We start from the raw sequence: 24271 nt of genomic DNA, 5'->3' as shown, positions 1-24271 counted from the left end.
AATTATTAAAGGATTAACTTAAAAATTACATTATAATGAGTGATAAATTCACTGTGCTACATCAAAATGATGTCATTAGACGAGTCATAACCAACAAGTCCACAATTTGATTGAATCAAAATGAACTTGATCAAAATAAAACCACAAATGATAAAAAATATTATATATATTTAAGTTAGGTTCGGAATAATCCCCTAACAGCTTGTTTGGATGGTTGTGTCACGACCCAATTTGGGATCATGACCGGCGCTTAGGAGCAAGTGTTCCCAAGTAAGTCTCATCGGTAATTTATAGAAAATCGGACAGAGTTTTTCCTGTTTTAGGACTATCCAAAAATAAACATGTCTCATAAATCAATAACACAACCAACCTATATCGACCAAACAAGTCATATCCTCGTTCCCGAAATATTTCCAACACAATAATATTAACTTCATCTCCAAGTAAACGAAATAATAGTCTAATACGAATCACAAGTCTACATCAATAAAAGGATATTTATGACTCATAAAAATGACTATGGAGCGACTCTAAGAGTTTTAAGAAAGACACTATAACGAATAAATAATAATCTTTGCCCACGCGAATAAATACGGGGCTCACCAGGAATTGCCAACTCGTGTACTCTAACTAACGGAATCTTCGCCTGCGTCTTCTGCTATCTCTATAAAAATAATAGCGGGGAGTAAGTCGCTAGCTCAGTGAGTAATAATATTTAACCACAACCATTTTTGATAGGGACAAGTCAGAAAACATGCTTGTATAATAATCATAAAATATCATGAAATAAATGCCCTTTTTCAGAATTGGTAACAACAATCCGTCTTGTTTGTATTCATGTAAGCAGGAATCAATTAACAATTAAGTAATAAACTCTGTAAATATTGTCATATCAAATCTTATGTTTGGGAAGTTCAAGAAAGGATCATGTAATCTGTATCACTGTGTGGACCCTTTCGTAAAAGGAGTCAAATATAACTGTAGGTCCCTACTCAAGGAAAAACTGTAACTGTATGCTAGTTCTACCTTCTCATTAGCGAGGGTTGTAACTGTAATCGGTAATCTGTAAATACAAGATGCACCAGGTGTAACGAACCCGCCGTTAGCTATGGGATCCTTCAAAGTCTCTTCCCAGCTATACTTTTCTTTGTAAACAATAAATATTCACATAAAAGCATTTCCAAAATAGTACAGGGCATTTTAATTCTTATCAAATCATGTATTTCAATTTCGGTAACGGTAATCATATCTCAAGTAACAGTAAAACATGTCTGGTAACAGCAAGAACATTTTAAATAATTGTAAACCGCTCAAGTTAACTATTCAGTACCATATCAAATAAAGGACTTGTCCCATATGTAATTTCAAACATTCGGTAACACATTTTATTTTCAAAAATAATGTATAAACCATGCAGGTTATGAAAATACAAATTGCGGTAAGATTACTACTCACAGTACTCGTATAGAAATATCGAACTTGTCGCTGCGAGCACTTCGTTCAACTTTTTCAACTACCTATATTGTTACAAAACCAATCTATTTTATTAACTCCACGAGCACCAGTATAGACGGTTAAATTTCGTTGAACTTAATTCTTTCCTTGTTTTCATTCCACGGGACATGACTTATTTTCTACGGATCAACTAGTATACCCAACTCTCAGAATATCTCGGTATTCTCAAATAACCAAAACTAGTCCAGTATCTTCTTAAAAAAATATTCATATAGTTTATTTGCTATAATGTTAAAGAAGAAAAAATTCTTTTCCTTGACATAGGAATCATACGTAACTTAAAATATCATTGTTGCCCATAAAAATCAGTTCGTATTTAGAATTTTTTAAAGTTTGGATCGAGCCTCTTTCTTCTTCTTCTTCTCCTTTGTTCCTTTTATGCGTTCCCTTTTTCCCCACTTGTATAGATTTGTTTTAGACGCGGCAAGGTTGCGTGCCCTTTTCCCCCAAATCTTTCTTTTTTATTGTACTAAAATCCTATAAGAAAAAAGACTCAAAACTTCTTTCTAGTTTCCAGTTACGCTACTCCTCTTTTGGTGGGCTTTGACCCACCTATTTTTATTATTTAATTACTTGTTTATTTATCTTATTTTCCTCTTTTGTCTTTTTCAATTAAGTTATAGTTAAAGGATAATTATGCCCTTATTTTACATACCGGGTATTACAGGTTGCTACCTGCTGTATTATATCGTTACTTTAAATACAATATTTGTTTTGATTATTCTTTAAATTTTATTGTATCGTATCGTTAAATTCATCGTTACGTAACGACGAAAAATGTCATTTATGTAACGGTTAATTTGGTGTGGTCACGTCGTTACCTTATTTTTTTCTCTCATCTTGCCTTTCTAAAATATTAAATAATCTTATTTTACTCTTTATCATACTTTTTTATATAATAATTCTACCTCATATCTCACTTTTTCATTATAATATTACAAGTTTATTCTTTATATTGTTGGTGCATGATATCATAAACGACGACAAATAATACAATCTATTAAAACATTATATACGTCAAACGATACAATACAATACAATACGACCCAATACATTATGAAACGATATATAACAACCATCCAAACAAGCCGTAAATATATGAACATTTTTAATCCCCTAAATTTTTTTGGGGGAGGAGGGGGAATCAACACTTTTAATAGCCAATATTTAACAACCAGATTCAAGGAACTACACAGCGACATATGAGACCTCAAAAATCCTCGGGACATGTTTATCTGTAACTATTACACCACTACTTGAGACATGTTTATCTGTAACTATTAGGAATGGGGAAAAAGGAGAGGCACGTCGTCTTTTTCACCATTATTTTCACAATTTGAATATGCAAATCTTTAATTACCAAGCTAGCTAGTGACGTGCTTTTCTTATGGCAAAACCACACTTGTCCATATTGATGATAAAAACATCTAATAAGCTGCAGACTCAATGAAAAGTTAGCCTATACCAATGTAAGGTACTAACACGTACAGAAGACAAAATAGTTCATGGTTCATTTCATTAAATTATTGCCAAAAATTAAAGAAATAAGAAGTACAAATACAAATTGTTGCAAAAAGCCCCACTTTCGGTGGAATTGGTGTTGGAAATAAACCACTCAAATAATATTCACGGTATACGATTATAATAAATGCGAATTACTAAAATACTGTAACCAACGGTAATAATAAGAGAAACAAGGACACCGATATTTTTATGTGGAAAACTCTTCTGAATAAGAAAAAAACCACGGTCCGAGAGGAGCAACTGATTTCACTATAGTAAAGATTTTACAATTTGTGGTACCGAGTAAAATACTTCAAGACCACTAAACACTCAAAAGAAATAACCCTCTTTTGATTTTTCTACCTCAATACAATATCGCTCAAACTCTCTATATTTTTCCTCACAGGGTATTTTGCTTCTTACTCTGTAAATCACTCTCTTTATCTTTGTTTTGGTGTGATTACAAATGAAAGTAGAGGCACTTATTTATAGTTACAGAATACCCATGATAATGATGTATGTAATGACATCAACACAAAAGTCTGCCCAAATCTTTTCTAGTGTTAATTGGTTGACTTAAGTTTTCAAAGCAAAAGAAAACTTCTCTCTTTCACATATGGAATGGATCCAACAATTGGAACTATCGAGTTCGAACCACATTCTCTTCATGCCACTTCTCTATCTGCACAAGCACAGATCAATACCACTTCATTAGTATATATGTATAGTGCAAAAGAACATCAAGCGGCAATATGGAAAATTCAAGTTCTCATACAACTTTAGAATGAACTCTCTTGACATATATATATATATATACTTAAGAAAAATGTGTCTAAAGATAACTTTAGATAAATTCTCATAACTAGATTGAAGCTTTTGCATACCCATTCTGAAGGACAAGACGATTTGTAAGCCTTCTTAATCTTCTCGCACTCCGAGTCTTTTCCCTTTTCTTCAAGGCACCTAATTAATCATTCATCACAAGTCAATACCCATAAATAATGTATTACTTACGTTAGTAAAAGGATTTAAAGCAAAAATAATATATAGTACTATTTTTTTCCCTTCAAAATTCGTTTAGGATTTAACCAGAAGTAACAAACATAGATGGCTAATTAAGCAAGTAGTAGGAAATAGATTTAAATTTTTTAAAAATAAAAATAACTTATGGTAGTGGCGGATGGACAAGAGTGGGTTGCTCTAGTGGTGAGCACCCTCCACTTCCAACTAAGAGGTTATGAGTTGGAGTCACCCCAAGAGCAATGTGGGGAGTTCTTGGAGGGAGGGAGCAGATGGTCTATCGGAAACAACCTCTCTACCCCAGGGTAGGGGTAAGGTATGCGTACACACTACCCTCATCAGACCCCATTAATGGGGGATTATACTGGATTGTTATTTTTGTTGTTATATGGTAGTGGCGGAAACGAGCATAATAATGGCGGATTTCATTAGCAATGGCATTAGCTTTAGCTCGCTCTTCCGTGTCAAACTGTACCATCATCAACATAAACAAAAAATATATAGACGACAACAATTTATAGTTAGGGGTTCAAAATCTGTTCCGTATATTATATATACACGCACACATATACGGGTTAGTCGAAGACAGTAGAAGCAATTGCATCGGCTCAAAAAAGCTATATATAAATCCATGCCAAGTTGCCAACTATGTCTATTGACAAATATTTTGCTGAACTAGTGTACACGGAGTACAATATAAGTTTTAACATCTCTAATTCAGAACTTACAACGTCTAAATTCTTGATTATCCCCTTCCTATATGACATGATTAATATTACGTTAAAAGAAAAGGAACTAATAAAAAAGGAAGAGATCACACGAGAAAAAGAGCAGAGATCGACCTGGTGATCGGTGGAGGAAGGAGGAGGAGGTTTAGAAATGATCTTTCAATCTGAATATGAATATGATCTTCTTTTGTTTACTGTAAATTAGTTGTGTAGTACTCACTGGTTTTGTGTAATGGATCCATATTTACCAAATGTAACGATAATCTGATATTCAACCAAACTGAGGAATTACAACTGATTTATAGAACAAAAAAATGGAAAATAAGAAAAGGGAGGTTCCAGATTGCTAAGAAAATAGGAATTATGAACTTTTTGTTCTCCTTTGCCTTAATTCTTATTTTATTTGTAGACTTCTAGTATATACTTGTGTCCGTTTTCTCTTGGATTATTTAATTAACTACTATATCTACTGGCAGAAATTAATTGCTTTATTTATTTGGAAGTACTAATTTCATTTTCTTATGAAATTTTATTTCTTAATTACCCTTTAAATTATCTGATAGTATGAATAATAAAACTCTTCTTTCTTACACAACAGCGAAGGATCACCAAATAGGGGGAAAAGTACTGTAGTCCTTAAGCAATACAATTTTATACTAATCAACCAATTTTATTACAATTTTACTAAGAAAGATTACTATTTTAATCTCACTCAAGCATGAAAAATTTGTGAAAAGATGAATGTTATGACAACCAAGACGAAGGTGCATGCATAAGCCATAAGGTGTACCTGAACTTCGAAAGGATGATATGATAGAAGAGCTCTCTTGTTTCTTTGATTCATTTAACTTTTTTTTTTTTTTTTAATTTTAAAAAACTCTTTTTTTTTTCAAATTTTGTTTTCAAATATCTGTTTGTTTATAGATGTTAACCATTTTTTGACAAATTTTGAAAACAAAATCTTCAAATTCCAAAAACAGTTCTAAAGTAGTTTTTGAAGTTTTCTACTCACAAAACTTCATATTATTTTCAAGTAAAATGCATGTCCAAATACAATTTTAACTTTCAAAAATTATTTTTCATCTCATCTTCAAAAAATTATTTTTTCAAGTTTTAACTAAATTTATCTCCAAACGCTAGCTAAATAATCTTAGCTAAAACGCAAAATAAAAAAGAACCTAATGTTTGACGATTTACTTTTCCCTTAACAATAAGATCCAAACACGTCATCTCACATAAATAAATGCCATATGTTTAACATTTTAAACTTGACGAAATGGTCACACAATTTAACATCATCATTATTGTAACATTTAATAAGAGTACATTGGAATGTGAAAGTTTTATCACGAAGATCCTTTTTGTAAAATCTCTGAAACAACCTCACAAAAAATCTATGTAGCAGTAGATCTTGAAGCAGAAAAAACTAAAGGCGAAATGGCTTCCTGGCCACTAAGACTTGTAGGGCATTTGAAAGGCGATACATGAACTTTAAACTTTCTTATTTGAACACTCGAACTCATGATTCCCTTAACTAATAAACACATTTGACGTTGACCATGCCTATTTGGCAGTGACAATTGTGATGTGGACAAAATGCGTGTCAATCACGCAGAAAATGCGCGTGAATGCAATAATCTGATTAAAGAAAATACTTTATCAATAGGAAACAAAATTAAAAAATGAAAAAAAAAAGGAAAAAAAGGCCCCTAGCATGTCGGTACTCATTTTCGCCCTCTTGCTTCTCTTCAACTTAAGCGAGGAGAGAGAGAGAGCATCAGAGAGTTTAATTCCGGTTAAATTTGATATGAAGATTGTGTAGTTTTACTTATATCTTATGATTTTGGAGTTTCTAGAAAAAATGAGGTTATATGATTGGTTGCCGGCGAAGTGGAGGTGGTAGTCATTGGAGTTTTCTAGTGGTCAAAAAGCACTCACTACTCTAAATCACCAATGGTCTGAAGAAAACTCTATCATCGAATTCATCTTCGTCAAAACACAAAAAATGACAGATATTTGCGATAGTATTGGGCGGCCTCCATTGTTTCAAAACCATGGATTCCTATTGATTTTTTCTGAAATTCCAATTTTTTTTTTTTCCTAGTCTAACCATGAGTATAGTGGTGTTGTGAATTTGATTTAGAAATAAGAGAGAAAAAGAACACTGAAGAAAAAGAAAAAGAACAAGAATCAAAATAAGGAAAGGAATGGAGGTGGGTGAACGGAGAAGAAGGGAGATTGCTGGGGTAGTAGAGAAGTGTTAGATCTTTTTCCTCTCTTTCTTTTTTCTTTTTTAATTTGTAACTTCTTTTTTGCTGATTATTTATTTAAAAATAGGACCCACAAATAACACATGTCAAGTAATAAATAGTCTAGTATATGACATGTTGTACATGTCAACGCAATTGATGTATCTATTAGTACTCATTCCGTGAACTTGGAGTGTTCAAATGGGAGAGTTTAAAGTTCATGTATCGGCTTTCAAATGCCCTACAAGTCTAAGTAGCCAGGAAGCCATTCCGCCAAAACTAAATAGGTATTCAAATTGGTGTACACAGTCTATAAAACATCAATTTATAGTTTAGTTTGCTAACGTATTTGCCTTCTCTTCCCACTCTAACTAGTACTTGAAACAGGAAGTGAGAAGTTCCAAATTTTGGCAGAATGGTTTGATGAATTGCCAGGAAATTTCCTGTGCTGTCAAATCCTGTAGTGTTCCTCTTTTTTTTTTTTTGGTAATTATAGTACTCCTCTTCAATATATAAGTAGAAGTTCACAATAGCACATGAAAAAGAGCAAAACAGGTTAAAACTCCAAAATAATGTGGCATTGCTCTTTCTTTTCCCTCTCACTTTGCTGCTTATTCTTACTATTTATTCCCACACATTGTTACCTGATTTCCCCACCAGTAGTAGACTTGATCAACTCAACCTGCAAAAAATGCTCAGATGAGTCAGCAGACTTTAACTACAACTTCTGTGTTACTTCACTTCAAGTAATTCCTGTAACTCATGTTACCAACTTACAAGGAATAGGAATCATAGCAATGGAGCTGGCTCTAGAAAATGCTACTAAAACGATTTCGACCATAGAGAAGTTGCTTAATAGAAAAGAGTTTGATCCTTTTGCTATGGACTGCTTAAGAGACTGTTTGGAACTTTACGCAGATGCCATTGCAATGTTGGTGGATGCTTTTGGCGCGTTCTTGTCTAAGCATTTTAATACAGCAAATGTACTAATGAGGACAGTTATGGACGCGACATCGACGTGTGATGAAGAGTTCACTGAGAAGAAAGGAGAGTTGACACCACTAGCAAAGGAGAACTACAATCTTTACCAATTGAGTGACATATCCTGGTGCATCATTAAGCAAGTTTCCACTGTCCCTTCTGATCTACCTAATGTATCTTCTTAAGATGCAGCAACTACCAGTTGTGTACTGCATGGGACATCAAAGAGTTGCTTACAGTTCTTGTAGAAATACTAATCAGCAAGTCTTGTTGCCCCTGTTCCCCCTTTTCCTTTTCCCCCAACAAGCGTACTTGCACATTATATGTAGTTTAAAACATTACATAAATTAGAGGTCAAATAAAGGAGAACTCGGGAAGAAAAGGAAAATGGAACCAAAACAGAACTATGTAATCAAGTATGAATTATACTGCTGATGAAACATACAATTGTGACAAAGACGGTGCAAGGTTTTGTTAGCAAGAAAATTTAGTCAAAGCAGAAGAAAATGTAACTGGGGTATACAACCTTCAGTGTTTAAACAAAAAGATACATTTGCTAGTCCATTAATCAGAAAAGCATACACCATCAGAACATTTCCACAATGCTAAATTACCGAACACTATGACAAAACTTACCGGTAAGGTCTACGTACACACTACCCTCCCCAGACCCCACTTGTGGGATTTTACTGGGTTGTTGTTGTTGTATGACAACTTAAGGCAGGGTATTCTTGCATTCATAAAGATATATTGTTGAAAGACCACCAATGAACTGCCTGAGACACGAAGATGAACTAAACAATGCAAGCACCTGTACTGATCAGTAGGTACTTACAGTGGTCCAAACTGGTCTGGCTTCTCAGAGCCAATATAATTGGATTTTTTCCCAATTATTAGGGGATAATCACAACCTAACAGATAAAGACAGAACAAGTGAAAACTAGCATAGAAAATTATGCTACGAGCAAAGATCTAAACTTACAATATTCTCTTCACTAGATGGTGACTGCAGATTAGTTCCCAAGACATGCGCTGATATAGATATGTAGGGGGGAAAAACAAACTAAACCACCTAAAATAGCAGAATCACAGCCAATGTCTAGCATCTCCTTCTTCTTCTTTGATAATCATTAGGTTTCTCATTTGCACCTGCACTGAATGATGTACAACAGGTCCTTTTTTTTTAATAGCATATATTTAATTGAAAATGGTAAAAGAATGTTATAGCTTCTCATTTTTTGTGGTAGTGATTGGCCAGTGATTCGACGCAGCCTTAAGGTGCAATAAATCTCGCTATAACATATTTCAAGCATCCCATTTGACCAATACAAGATAAAGCAGATTTTCAGATGTACTAATTTAAATCATACCCGACATTCACAGGAAATCAGGGAATAAAGATTATAGAAAGGATGAAGGAAAAAGTTCCCATCGTGACACTGTGTCTGTAAGCAAGAGAATAACCATTTGAAAACCATTTAGGTGTCTGGACATGAACATTTTTTAAATTTTGGAAGTTTTTTAAAAAAAACCTGTTTTGCTAAAGGTTTTACAAAAAGATTTTTGCCAAGTAATTTTTGGGTGGAGAAGTGCTTTGAGGCACTTTTTGAACCATAAATCTTCTTCCCCTCACCAAACTTCAAAAAGCTAAAATTATCGACACATTCTCTTGCACAAACTCTTTTCTCCAAAAGAGAGAGATTATCAAAAACCTTTTTCCAAAACCTATCCAAACTTTATTTAGCTTTTCAAAATAAACGTGCTGAAAAGACAAAAATGAACACTAAAGTGGTTGATTTTCATAAAACGAAATGAAGAAACAATCTGCTCCATCCTTCCAGTATTTAAGCCACAATGGTATTTAAGTAGAAGAACTTGGATCATAAAAGCAGTTACTGAAAATCTGAAAAAGAAAAAACAACACTCCTCCAGTGTTAGAAAATAAGATGTTTGATCCAATAGACTAAATACAGAGCATAAGAAAGAGGTTTCAAGTTTAACAACACAGTTTGCAGCAAAAGTATCATTACTAAGCAGAGAAAATGAAGTGTTGGTTCCCATAAATAAAAGATGCTTACATTAGGAACTCTCTATGTCAAGTACAATGATGGTACCAACCAGGAAAAACACCGATGACAAAAGAGTGGATGTTTACTCAGAAAATGTCCAACTAAATATAACTTATAAGAGCCAAACATCGCCTAGGCACACAAAAATATCTGCACATGGACATTAAAGTTTGCCAACCATTGTCCATATACTAAAAAGATTCCATTCTCTTTGCATAATTGCAATGGAAGTAACAAAGACGTTAACTGGTCGGTTCTTATCACTAAGATCAATGCCAATACATAGTAAATATATATCACAAGGGATTTGATTGTTCTTGAAGAATCATTTGATCAATATGGGAGCTAATTCAAACAATATAATATGTTTACAGAGAAAAGTAAAAGTATTTTGTTAAACCGTTTCTCAGGTTCTTTCTTTTCCCATTTATTTCACTCCTTTCTCCAGGAGAAATATAGGGTATTGGGTTGCAGACAAGTTCATAGACTATAATGAATACATAAGCAGCATAACAATATACACTTTGCTTGTAGAAGCTGACACTGAAGCTTAAACAGAAAGCAGAGATGGAGAACAGGAAAACAATCTCAATTTATATAATTGGATATACTTACATACAAGCTGGTATTCTTTGCTTGGTAACACAAGTTTGTTCAGTACAATAAAATCTTTGGCAAAAATTGTCTAAAAGACTTCCAAAAAGTACTAATCTAGCTTAAACTTCAGCTGCATGAACCCCTTCTTCATCGTCTTCATCACTTTCATTTCTTTCATTATCTTTTTCCTCACCTGTGCCTAATAACAAACTTTTCTGTTCTACTGGAACAGCGTTTCTTTTGTAGTTCCAAACAAGCATTGAAATGTAATCCTGAGGTGAAATCAGACCTTGTTCTTTAAGAAAGTTCTGTTGCTCATCCAGAGTTTTTCGGTCACTCAGCTTTATATATTCAAGCAGTGCCTTCTCATGATCAGGCCTCCAAGCCATTGGAAAAGGGGTATAATCAGTTTCAGGTACGAGGGACATACGGGTATACATGAGACCATCAATTGATTCCACCAGACCCATCCTCAGCAAATTATGGTATTCTGGTGACTGTCCTTTTTTCTCCTTCAGAGGACGACTTAGAGTCCTAGAACCAATCTTGTAAACCTTTGCCCGTGACCGAAGCTTATATTTTGCAGCATAGAGCTTAGCAAGTGAACCTCTAATGATATAAGAACAAAAATTAACAATCTTTTTTCTATTATCAGCATATCTGAACCACTCCACCATTGTGGTCAAAAGCTTATTCATCTGAGCATTTGTATGGGCTTGAGTAGCATGAAACATTCTAAAACACGGCTGTGGATCTGGATCCCTGTCTCCCTTGAGAAAGTTCAACTTTCTAAATTGTTTAATGCATTGTTTCAGGCTAGCTGTGACAGACAACAGTGTCCCTACACCCTTTTCACTAATGATTTTCCCACCAGTAGCAGTATATCTAAGTGTGGGATAGACTACTCTACGGCACAATACATGATCAAGAAACATAATACCTTTTGTTATGTGTTCAATAGGAAGGCTCTCATTATCAAGCTTGAGCATGTATTTCTGATCACAGAACTCAATCAATTGCTTTCTTAGTGTTGCAGCATCTGCTCTTGGTCCCCTTACCCCTATTAGAATGTGACCACCAAAACGGATGTAGTCAATCTTCCTGGTTTTGTCAGGCCCACTCGTAGGAACAAATTCAGGCCAAGAAGTATTTCCTTGTTCTACTTCCCCTTCAGGACTATTCCAAATAACATCATTCTTTGAAGGCCGATAAAACTCCTGGATCTTACCTTCCATCCAGCGGTCCAACTCATCAAGGCAAACATTAGCCAAAAGCGGACTGAGTATACCACAATGACCCCATGAAGGAACTTTCGCGGCCTCCTCTGGAGCAAACCCAAAGAACGATTCCAGCCAGTATGGATCAGGCTTCGGCTCATCATCTGCTAGGACTCTCTTTTTCTGATACTTTCTTTTCGTCTTCTTCTTTTTCTCACCATCATCAGGTCTGCTAGTTACAACAGGAGTAGTTAATGCAGCCTTTATCAAATCAACTACCTTCTTATCACGTACATCCCTCATCAACGCACTTATCACCATCCCAACCTTCATCCCGTCCAAAACCGTACTTAAATCTCCCTTTATATACCACAAATATCCCGCAAAGCTTCTCCTAATAACCCTCAAAGCCGTGTGCGCAGTCCTTCCAGGTCGAAAAGCGAATGACTTTTGCGAAAACCGAGCCTCATAAACTGGCTCCAATATCATAAACAACACTTCCTGAACAACCCTATCTTGAAATGGGCTCGGCTGTGTTGTAGTCAAGATAGCTTTAATCTTCCTCTTCGACAACGACTCATAATCAGTCTTATCCCTCGGAGACTTAATGAAGAACTCCAACCTAGCCCCCCACTTAAACCTATTATCAAGAACTGCATTTCTCAAGGCCAACAAATCCTCAAGTGCCGAACGCGTTATCGCATTCCGGGGCATATACGCACCCGTATCATCAGCAGAAACCTTTTGATAAGCCAATACCCACAATTCAAACCTCCTTAAATAATCAGTTAAATTAGTCACTGTTTTATCGGATTCTCGAAAACTATCAATCCACATTCTACAACAAAGTGATATACCATCTTCTTTCATTAAGGTGGCCGGATCATTCGGGTCCGGTGCTCTCCTATTAGTGTGTGTGGAAGTGTACATATATGCACTAAATACAGTGAACACATTATTTCTAGGGCTACAAATATTCAATTGTGGGATAAATAAAGCACTGATTTTTGGTGAAAAAAATGAAGTAATTTTCAGTACCCGATGACTGGAAATTACTATACGTTGATGCATCAGATATTTTGCATCTGTGAGAGAAAATTCTTCGAATAATTATTCAAAACTTAAGTTGAAATGAAAATTTGAACAAAATTTGAAGACAAAATTGAGGTCTTACCATATATCCCTGAGAATGAATGTGAAAGAGTAAGGGAAAATGGGAAAACTGAAAACCCTTAAACCCTATTACTGAACCCTAAACGGTTTTTTGATCCACGAGCTCTTTCGGTTTAAATTTGGATTCAAATCGGGTTATCTCACCAGCTAATCGGATCCAATAATGAGGTCCACTTTTGTAGAAATAGCACCATTTTAGATCATATTTTTTAAAAATAGCCACTGTCATGAAGTTTCACGAAATTTGAAACTCCACAAAAATAATTATTTTTTAATTACTAGTAAGTGGTTGTTTGTGAATTTACCCATCTATATTCGGTCCCAATCCAGTCTTTGTTGTCAAATGACCTACTCTATTTATATTTCAAGATGAGTACAAGTAGATTAAAAGAATCGTTTTAATTTAGAGTTTAGTAGTTAATTAGAGAGAATGCAAACAAATATAAGGAAACTGTTTAAAAAATTATTCATGTCAAATCTATATCTTATTAAAAGGAAAGGAAAAAGTCATCTTCTTAAGCCAAGTGGCAGCGTAGAAAAAAGTCACATGGCATAAGTAGTTATCTTTTATATATATATTATTAAAAGGAGAGAAAAAATCATCTCCTTAAGTCAAGTGACAGCCTAGAAAAAAGTCACAAGGCATAAGTAGTTAATAATGTATTTAGTTAAGAATTAGTATTAGTACCCGCGCGATGTGCGGACACATACCATATTAAAACTACTTGAGTTATTTGAATTATGTGCAAATAACCCTAAATATATAAACATTCTAGATAAAAGTTAGTATATAGAATCATTAGGTATTAATAAAGAAGCAAGATATGATATTATTTCTCAAATTTCATAGTGGACACCCTATTTTTTCTATATTTGTAACATCCTAACCCCTTGATTTTAGTACTTACATTTCATTTAAGTATCAATATTAAATTATACTAAATATATCATGTTGTGATCTGTCTTGTTTAAACACATTAGATCATTATATTTTAACAAAATTACTACCACTCTGTTTTTCATTTCAAAGTCAAATAAGTCTTATTCATCACATTTATACACAAACAACCTTAAAAGTAAACCTTATATATAGAAATTATAAATAATTATTAGATATTAATGTAACGACCCGACTTGTCGTTTTAAGAATTTACGTCCCATTCAGTGGCTTAAGGTTTCGAGAAGTTTCGTAATATATATTATGACATGTGGGTGTGCTCGAGTTTGATTTTTGGAATTTAATTAAAAGAACAATTCTTATTTAGAAGTTTAAATGGAAAGAGTTGACCGGAGAGTTGACTTTTGAGCAAACGACCCCGGAATGGAAATTCGATGATGGCAATAGCTTCGTATAATAATTTCGGACTTAGGCGTATGTTCGAATTTGAATTTGGAAGTTCGCAGGACAATTCGACATATTTTGGCGAAAGTTGGAAAATATAAGATTTTTTGAAAAGTCCGACCGAAGGGTGAATTTTTGATAACGAGGTCGGATTTCGATTCTGGAAATGGGAATAGCTCCCTTACGTCAATTATGACTTGTGTGCAAAATTTGAAGTCATTCCAGATTGATTTGATACGTTTCGGCGCAAAATATAGAAGTTGAAAGATTTAAAAACTTATAATTCGATTCGATGCGCGATTCGTAATTCCGGCGTTGTTTGATGTGGTTTGAAGCCTCGGCTAAGTTCGTATTATATTTTGGGATATGTTGGTATAATTGGTTGAGGTCCCGGGGGCCTCGGATGGATTTCAGAAGGTTAACGGAGCAATTCAGACTTGGAAGAAGCTGCTGAAAAATGGCAGCAGCTGTTGGATTCGCAGTAGCGAAAATTTGGGCGCAGGTACGACCTCGCAGAAGCGAGGATTTCGTCGCAGATACGGCCTGGGTAGGACTGGGCAAAGGTCGTAGATGCAGACAGCCTTCCGCACTTGCGCAATCGCAAATGCGGATAGCCTTCCGCACCTGCGCAATCGCAGGTGCGGACAACCTTCCGCACCTGCGCAATCGCAGATATGAGGTTTAGGTCACAGAAGCGAAAGGAGCAGGCATGTGCAGTGGTCGCAGGTGCGAACATTTTCCCGCACCTGCGAGGACGCAGAAGCGGAACTTTTTCGCAGGTGCGAGAGGGTAGTGATCAGTGGACATTCGCAGAAGCGAGAATTTGCTCGCAAAAGCGAGCTCACAGGTGCAATAAAATGGTCCGCAAGTACGAAACTGGGTAGAAACATAAGGATTGAATTTGGTCATTTTTGGCATTTCGTTTTGGAATTTTTGGAGCTCGGATTTGGGCGATTCTGGAGGGATTTTGTAATGACCCAATAGGTCATTTTGACTTTTAGAACCTCGTTCCCCTAAATAAAACTCCTCGAAGGTGTTTTTAATAATTTATGACTTGCGGGGATGGTTGACTCGGGATTTGGATGTGTTTGGGTTGGAATCGGAACACTTGGTTCCTTAAGTTAATCTTAAAAGGCTAAGTTTGACTTCGGTCAACATTTTGAGAAAACGACCTCGGAATCGGGATTTGACAGTTCCAATAGGTTCGTATGACGATTTCGAACTTGGGCGTATGTTCGAAACAGGTTTTGGATAACCCGGGAGCGTTTTGGCGCTTAATAGTGAAATTCAACTATTTTAAGGTTTAAAATTCTTTAAATTTGGTTTGGAGTAGGATTTTGAGTAATTAAAGTCCGTTTGGAATTTCGAGTTTGGGAATAGTTCTGTATAGTGATTTAAGACTTGCACGCAAATTTTTGTGTCATTCCGAGTAGTTTAAGTATATGTCGGCACATTGGAAGTAAATTAAAGAACTTGAAAATTTTAAGTTTGAATTAATTTGGTTTGGGGTATGATTCTTATATTTGATGTTGTTTTACACGTTCCGTGAGTTCGAACGAGTCCGTTTTATGATTTCAAACCTGTTGGTATGTTCGGGCGGGGCCACGGAGGCCCCGAGTATTAACCGGACGAGGCTCAGATCAATTTTGGAATTTTGAAGAAGAGTTGAAGCCTTCTGCTTCTAGTACGTTCGCACCTGCGCTTGGACAACCGCAGGTGCGACTCTTGCAGATGCGAGGTTTATGCGCAGAAGCGAAAAAGAGAAGGGGAGGTCTGCCATCGCAGGTGCAGAATCTCGGGCGCACCTGCGTGTTGCATTTTTCGCAGATGCGAGGTTTGGCAGGCGAGGGAAAACTCGCATCTGCGAGGCTTTTCCGCAGGTGCGAAAATCACTGTTGGGCAGAATGGTTAAAAATCGGGGCTCAGACATTTTGAGCCCATTTTTCCTCCATTTTCGGGCGATTTCAGAGCTTTTGAGAGGGGGATTTCAACTAACAACTTGGAGGTAAGTTAATTCTATATACCTTGAGCTAAATACATAGATTATAGGTAGATTATAACTAATAAATCTTAAAAATCAAAGATTTAGATGAAAAATCTAGATTTTTATAAAAATGAGATTTTAACCATGAAAATAATTATGGAATTGGGTAGAAATTATATATTCAAGTTCTTGAGATTATGGGTAACGTTTTCATCCGAAAATTTTCAGAATTCGAGCACGTGGGCCCGGGGTAAATTTTAGAAATTTTACTATTTTGTATAAGGTAATTTATTTAATAGATAAATTACGAATTATTTAGCATATATTAATTATTTTGTATAATATTTGGATAGTTTCGGATTTTTTTGCGTCGAATCGAGAATTCAACGCGACGTGGTAATCAAAAAGTGGACTTTGAGACGAGGCAAGTCTCTTGTCTAATCTTGTGAGGGGAAAATTACCCCATCGGGATTAAATTGAATAATTGTTGCTAATTACGAGGGCTACATACGTACGAGGTGACGAGAGTCCATGCATAACTACTATTAATGCTAAAGTCCGGGTAGTTTAGGACTCAAAGTATGAATTACTTGTGTAAATTGTATTCTTTGTTTAATTAATATTAATTGATATGTATATATGAATATATTGTGAATTGTTAGATAAAGATATTAAAGGATAGAAATCTCATATGCTTGATTTTCTGTTTAAATTAATTAATTATCAAAAGAAATTGTTCTTCCTCCCGAATTTATCCTATAATAAATATACTCTCCTTTCGGAGGTACATAAGAAAATGTCCTCCTTTCTTGTGGAGCGGGCTGAACGCCTCGGCAGGATAGATGCATCTATGGATCGTGCCGCATGTCCCTCGGCATTGTACACGATACTCTGGATCGGGCCGTACGTCCTCGGTAGAAATCGTGTTTAATAATAATAATAATTACACGATACCTTAATAGTTTATTTCAGCTTGCGAAGCTAATTGATAAATTAAAAATCTTTAAAATTTAATGAATTATTATTCCTACTATTTAAGAAATTATTGTTATTCTTGTAAATGAGACTAATTGATAAATTGAAAATTTATTGAAATTGAATTGCAGCTTGTAAAACTATTTGATAAATTGGAAGTTTTATTGAAATTGCATGATTTAATTAATAAATTGGAAAATTATTGCATTTGAAGGATTCTTATTATTTCTGCTAATTGAATAAAATTATTGTTAACTCTGTGAACCATGCTAATTTGAATAATTATAATTTATTCCAATTATTATTTTTGACCTATAATGAGTGTCAAAGTCGGCTATCTCATCTCTACCACTTCGAGATTAGGCTTGATACTTACTGGGTACACGTTATTTTCGTACTCATACTGCACTTGCTGCACATTATATTGTGCAGGTACATATATGTATAGCGGCCTTGTAGGCGCAGAGGTAAGGTTAATAATTGTGGGGACATAGGCGAGCTGTATTTTATATTACGATCCGCAGCTAACAGAGTCTCTTTCAAAGTTATTATATTTTTCTGTCTAATTTGTATTCTGGACAGATATTGTATTTCATTTTTAATTCCCTAGTAAATGCTCGTACACTTGTGACACCGGGTTTTGGGAATAGTTGTGAATTGTTTAAAAATTTATTTGCTAAAAATATCTATCATTTACTCTATGAGTTCTATTTTATTATTTCATTGAAAGAAAATTTTGGTTTAAAAAAAATACTAAAAATAGGTAATTACGTTAATTGATTATGGTTGGCTTGCCTGACAGTGGTGTCCGGCGCCATCACGACCTTTTTGGATTTTGGGTCGTGACAAATATGGTATTAGAGCACTAGGTTCACGTAGGTCTCACGAGTCATGAGCAAGTCTTGTAGAGTCTTGCGGATCGGTATGGAGACGTCTGTGCTTATCTTTGAGAGGATACAGGGCTGATAGGAATACTTCCCTTTTTGATTCCTCATCGTGCGATTCGATTCCTTTGAGGCTTATGCCTATATTTCTTTCCTATTCAATCTTATCCGATGTGAAGCGCTTGTTATAAATTGGGGATCGAGAAAATTTTTAATGGTACTACAGATGTAGTACATAATGCTTCTCCCTATGTAATTAATTGCGCTATTGTCGTCGCCTTGCGAAAGGACGCTCTATCATTTCAAATTAAGTATCAGTACTACCTAAGGTTTTGAGATTTAGCATTGATTGTTATGACGATTCGTGCGTTGTTATCGCACAGTGTTTATGAAATGGTAAAATGCCGCTCTATGTGTTAGGGTAGTAAACGACTTGAAAGAATGTTTTCTCAGTACATGATTCAGAGGTTCCATGTTTTAATTCCAGCGGAGAAAAGGCAATCGGACTATGAATGTTCAGGTTTGGGGTTGATGGAGTAACAGAGCTTGATATTTTCGAGTGTGATAGAGTTCTCAATTTTGATGTGGTGTCATCGCCTTGTAAAATGCGTTAAGGTTCGCTAGTGTTATGGTTTTCTTCAACTCGCCTTCACGACGAGGTCTTAGGAATTGGTATAGGGGAAGCAGTCGTTAGAGATCGCGGTGTGCAGTGATTCAGGATCAAAGCAGCGTTTCTAGTATTGATGTCTTGAGATGGATGATCATCAGAAAGGTTTAAGGCTGGTAACGAGCTATTGGTTCAAGTGCTACAGAGACGGATTTTGAGTTAAGGCAACAACTGGGCAGCGAAGGATGAGAAAGTACATGTGGAAGGTGCCTTGCGATGGTTAGGTTCCGAAAAGGCCAAGTGTAAGAAAACAAAAGCAGAGTAGTTGCTTAAAGGAGATGGTTGACTAAAGTGGGAGAGTGGCAAGGTAGCACATGGGTTACGTGGTAGAATGATTACATGTCTTGAGGAACGTTTGGAGTGATTTGGGATGTAAAATGGATAGTGACTAGGTCTACGGACTTAAGTTGTGATATTAGCTGCTATATTGAGGAAGATTGGATACAACAGGAGGGAGTTGCTTGATATGAAGAATGATACAACATGACTTTGGATTGTAATGTATTGTATTGTCGCACCTCTAGTTGACATCCATGAGGAGTGAACGGACTGGTGCAGGTGGTGAATGAGCTCGAACTCAGGATGATCTACTGATTTCATAGTAATTGCACCCAGTGCAGCGACGTTGGAATATGTCAACATGTAATTTCCACAGGTGGGTTATCTCCTGTAAGCAGGTTAGCAGTCGCGTGGTGTTGACGAATCTTCTGCGAAGAATTCTACCGGCTACCCGGTAAGAGATTTAATATGTAAATATGGCTAGTGGTTCGGAGTGTTTATTAAAGGTTAATAGAAGGATTTCGAGAAAATTTGGCGAGTTGCGTGTGCAGGATCATCTCAACAATGAAGAAAGAATCTCGGTGGATTCCAAAATTTTGTAATTGTAGCTTCAAGCTGAGTGGGAGAGCCCCACCGTCTATGATTGGATTGCGTAGTGTCAACTTGTGCAGTTTCTGGTTATCGGTGTATTGGTGGGTCATTGCAACTAAGGAAAGAAAATATTAGTGGTAATTTGAGCAAAGTATTTGGGGAATGTGTGCCATATTTGGCCTTATCAATTCATATTCAGGTTTTTGGAAGACTCAGAGTTTACGCTTCGTGTAGATGTAATGCACAAAAAAGTGAAACAGTCGGATGTTTCCTTGATAAAGTGTCCATGTGCTAGCAGGGCCTTGGAATTAATCATATTTGGGAACAAGTCAGAGCAAGTGACTCCCAATAACGATCCTAGAGGATTCAAAAATTTAAAGTGTGGTGTCTAAGGATCTCGAGTCTATAGTATGGTTGAGTATCGAGCTTTTGCAGCAGATTATGAAACGGGGCTTGGAGTACTCTACATTATCTTCAGGTTGTGGTGTAGCATTGGAAAAACGGAAGAAAATAACTTCGGATTCATAAAAGAAGTATCAGAATGGGTGTACCAGTTGAAGATGTAAAAAGTGCGCACAAGAAGGGATATGAGATAATTAATGGGGTTTGAAATAGCGTGGTCTCGTGAAATAAGGTCACTTGGGATGAGTGCGGATTTGAGTTCGTGATGTAATGAATGGAGCTATTATTATTTCTAAGGCAAGTTGAGAGTAAATTGAGAAAAGACGGATCGGCTAACAATGGTTGAATCGGCACGATAGTGGCAATGATCAGTTCCTTCAGCGCATTGAATTATGCATGTGATTTATGGCGGTACGTGCGAGGCTTGACGGCCGCCGTAATTGATTTTATTTAGAGAAATTCAAGTATTATGACATGTTATGTGTAGAGGGATCCCAGAAGAGTTATGGTGGTTTAGACCACTACCTGAGGCCGGTATTTTCTACGGATATGGGAATTCAGTCACGTGTTGCAATGGTTCTCTTGAAATGAGTTAAGAAGAAGGTTTCTATATGATGAAGTGTTTACCCTATTAGTGGTTCGGGAGTTATGATGGAATTCTTGTACTCCTGCGCATTGGCATGGTTAAGTGCACTAAGTAGCATGTTAAGGATTTAAGATTTCAGTTCGGTGTTGACAAGGATGTTATGAGCTCGGATGAGCAGGAAAGGGATTTAGATGTTTAAAGTAAGATGGTATTGTTTTTGGAATCATCTAAGGTCGATGTCAGGTATAAGAGACCTTGTGTATTGATTTGTGGATTCTTGATATGCTTTACAACATTAGTGTAACCGGTAGCATGGATGTGCAGACTTGTTACCTGGTGCGGAAGGTCGTGGGAGCGTGTCTCACAGAAAGATTGTGTAAGAGTGACATGTAGTCACTTGATTGAGTGAATATTGAAACCAAGTATGAAGATTGTGGTAATATCGCCGATTTGAGAATTTATGCTTGGAGGGCGCTCGGTTCATTTGGTTGTCGACTGTGGAAGTATTGTTCCGGTTATAATGGCTATTCTTGTATGTTATGGGAAAAAAGGTTATTATGGATACTTGAAAGGTTATTAACCTAGTACGATGCGATCAGAATCAACTTGAGGTCTGTGGATGGATTTGAATATGAATATGGGCTCTATATCAGGCCGGATGTGTCCATTTTAGCATAACCGCTCCCTATGGAGGAATATTCAGACGTTGGATGTCGTTTCGTCGTCGGTTATTTTGATGTAATACTATATTGTGCCGTGTGAGTTGCGAAACGGCTTGATAATTTTCTTATGTGTTGAGGTTCCGCATAGCGATAGTGTTATGTGAGCAGGATGGCTCTCGAGATTCGGATCATATATCGCACCTTAGTTGTGCTTGAGTTTTGTAGCATATGGCGCTGTCGATCCTTCCAAGGATGGTATTATGCACTTAGCGTGCTTGTGTCCGATGTTCGAATATTTTGTAAGTAATGAGCATTCTAGCTCGGTAAGTATTTTCTTATAGATTCTTTTTGTGCGGATCGGGTTGCACGCCGCAACAGTGTGATGTTGAGTATAGTTCCCTATATTCTATTTTGTGTGTTTTGTGTCCCATTTTCTGAGGATGGTTCATGACACCTTTTCAGTTGTTTAATTAGTCATGTGGGTTGAGTAATCCTTCCCATAGTCTGTTTTCCTTATGTATTGCAGTCGAGTCCGTAGCTTATTAGCTCATTATGGCGTCATATGAGACTTTTTGTCATGTCTGAGGTGGCTTATTGCATGAGCATCTTATACTAAGTGAGACGAGGTTATTGGATCCGGGATTAGTATGATTGGATTATATGAAGTATAATAAAGAGCAAATACCATGATTTGGTCCATAATGAGGCAATGGTTCTTGTCAGAAGGAGAAACTCAATAATTTGTTGACTCAGCAGTTGGTTATGAATTTCTACACATTTCTTCCATCGTGGAAGCAGTTCAAGAGTTGGAACAGGAATTATAGGTATCATGAGGTGTGTTGTGAACATCAGATTCGTGGAATTTCGGCTATTGTTATCGGAGGATGATATTATGATCATGTGAATGGTGCGGTGCATGGTCTAAATTCAACCAAGGTATGCAACCCTGTATTGGTGCATCGTGTAGTGATTGATAAAGTGTTCGTAGGTTGGAAACAGGCATGGTGGAGAATTCTGGATGTTAGAATTGGGCTCTAAGGCTTATTTGCCTAAATAAAAGGGAGAATCTTCAGATTGGCTCGAGCTAATGTGCTCAACTGGGTGTGGTAGCATGGGTAGGTGCACGAGGTGTTAAACAGTAATTTTTGGATAACTCTGGAACACTCCTTAGCATGTTTGAGGATGAACGTATATTTAAGTGGGAGAGAATGTAACGACCCAACCGGTCGTTTCGACTTTTAGAACCCCGTTCCCCTAAATAAAACTCCCCGAAGGTGTTTTTAATGATTTATGACTTGCGGAGATGGTTGGCTCGAGATTTGGATATGTTTGGGTTGAAATCGAAACACTTGGTTCCTTAAGTTAACCTTAAAAAGCCAAGTTTGACTTCGGTCAATATTTTGAGAAAACGACCTCGAAATCGGGATTTGACGGTTCCAATTGGTTCGTATGACGATTTCAAACTTGGGCGTATATTCGAAATGGGTTTTGGATAACCCGGGAGCGTTTTGGCGCTTAATAGTGAAAATCAACTATTTGAAGGTTTAAAATTCTTTAAGTTTGGTTTGGAGTAGGATTTTGAGTAATTGAAGTCCGTTTGGAATTCTAAGTTTGGGACTAGTTTCGTATAGTGATTTTTGACTTGCACACATATGTTTGTGTCATTCCGAGTAGTTTAAGTATATGTCGGCGCATTGGAAGTAAATTAAAGAACTTGAAAATTTTAAGTTTGAATTAATTTGGTTTGGGGTATGATTCTTAAATTTGATGTTGTTTTACACGTTCCGTGAGTTCGAGCGAGTCCATTTTATGATTTCTGTCACGACCCCAAATTCCCTACGTAGGAGGTCGTGATGGCACCTAGTCTCTAAGGCTAGGTAAGCCTATCAATGCGGAATAATCATAAATATCTGAAATAAATAAACTACAATTCAAATAATTACAACTCCCAAAACCCGGTAGAAATAAGTCACAAGCTTCTAAAAATTTATTCTTAATGTTTCTATGTATCAAGGTTTAAATAAAAATAAGGAAGCAACATAAAATGATAGAAGGGGATTCCGGAGTTTGCGGACGCTGGCAGATGTACCTCGAAGTCTCCGTGCGCAGGTAACTCACTGACGTCTAGGCTGGTAAGATGTACCTGGATCTGCACAAAAAGATGTGCAGAAACGTAGTATGAGTATACCACAGCGGTACCCAGTAAGTGCCAAGCCTAACCTCGGTAGAGTAGTGACGAGGTCAGGTCAGACCCTACTGGAGAATAGATAATGACATGAAAAATATTTAAACAATTTAATAAGATAAAATAACTTTGGAAATGAATCAAATATATGTCACATTTAATGACACCAAATAATTTCAAATAATATCTCGTGAAATCAAAACAGAATTCCTTTCAACTTTATGAAAATCACAACAATTAATCGAAGGCAACTATGGCCATAAATCAATATCAACAAGAGCACTACCGAGATACCGCCTTGTACTCCCAAATCATAAATAAATTCATAATATCTCATTTCCTTATCTCACCGCGGAGCCTTCAAAATTTATTTTAAAGAAAATATTTTTTCCGAAATAGCATCCCGCGTTTTAGCCATCCTTATCACACCGTATGACTTCTAGTAGTTCCCCTTACTAGCCACGCGTATCAACCCACCTTTATCTCACCGCATGCGTTTCAATACCTCAGACCTTATGCCACCGCATGCGTAACAATATCATAATATATCACAATTTGCACCTCAGGTGCTCAAATAATTTAACTTGCCAAAATAATTCAACAACAATATTTTTTCACAATAAAGAGCTCATGGCTCATGTCAAAATAATTCAACAATAATA

At 36.2% G+C, this 24271-nt stretch overlaps 1 protein-coding gene across 2 annotated transcripts; it reads right to left on the bottom strand.

The window, feature by feature from the left end:
- Nucleotides 1–8945: 8945 nt before the first annotated feature.
- On the bottom strand, nucleotides 8946–13156 carry LOC104119468 (nuclear intron maturase 2, mitochondrial). Of its 2 annotated transcripts, XR_011410576.1 has the most exons (2): nucleotides 10681–13156; nucleotides 8946–9150 (listed from the first exon to the last, which is right to left on the bottom strand). XR_011410576.1 is itself a non-coding variant. In XM_009630984.4 (1 exon), the coding sequence occupies exon 1, from the start codon at nucleotides 12948–12950 to the stop codon at nucleotides 10782–10784; it is 2169 nt and encodes a 722-aa protein (XP_009629279.1). In that variant the 5' UTR covers nucleotides 12951–13156; the 3' UTR covers nucleotides 10634–10781. The 2 variants fall into 2 exon arrangements, 1 of the variants encoding a protein (XP_009629279.1); XM_009630984.4 differs by lacking the exon at nucleotides 8946–9150 and having other exon boundaries at nucleotides 10634–13156.
- Nucleotides 13157–24271: the final 11115 nt, after the last annotated feature.

This window comes from Nicotiana tomentosiformis, chromosome 8 (genome assembly GCF_000390325.3).
Source record: "Nicotiana tomentosiformis chromosome 8, ASM39032v3, whole genome shotgun sequence".
Classification (NCBI taxonomy): domain Eukaryota; kingdom Viridiplantae; phylum Streptophyta; class Magnoliopsida; order Solanales; family Solanaceae; genus Nicotiana; species Nicotiana tomentosiformis.
This window is presented reverse-complemented; position numbering and strand designations above follow the sequence as displayed.

Excerpts from the sequence above, each read along its gene's own strand:
- LOC104119468 (XM_009630984.4), bottom strand. The coding sequence starts at position 12,950 with ATGCATCAACGTATAGTAATTTCCAGTCATCGGGTACTGAAAATTACT.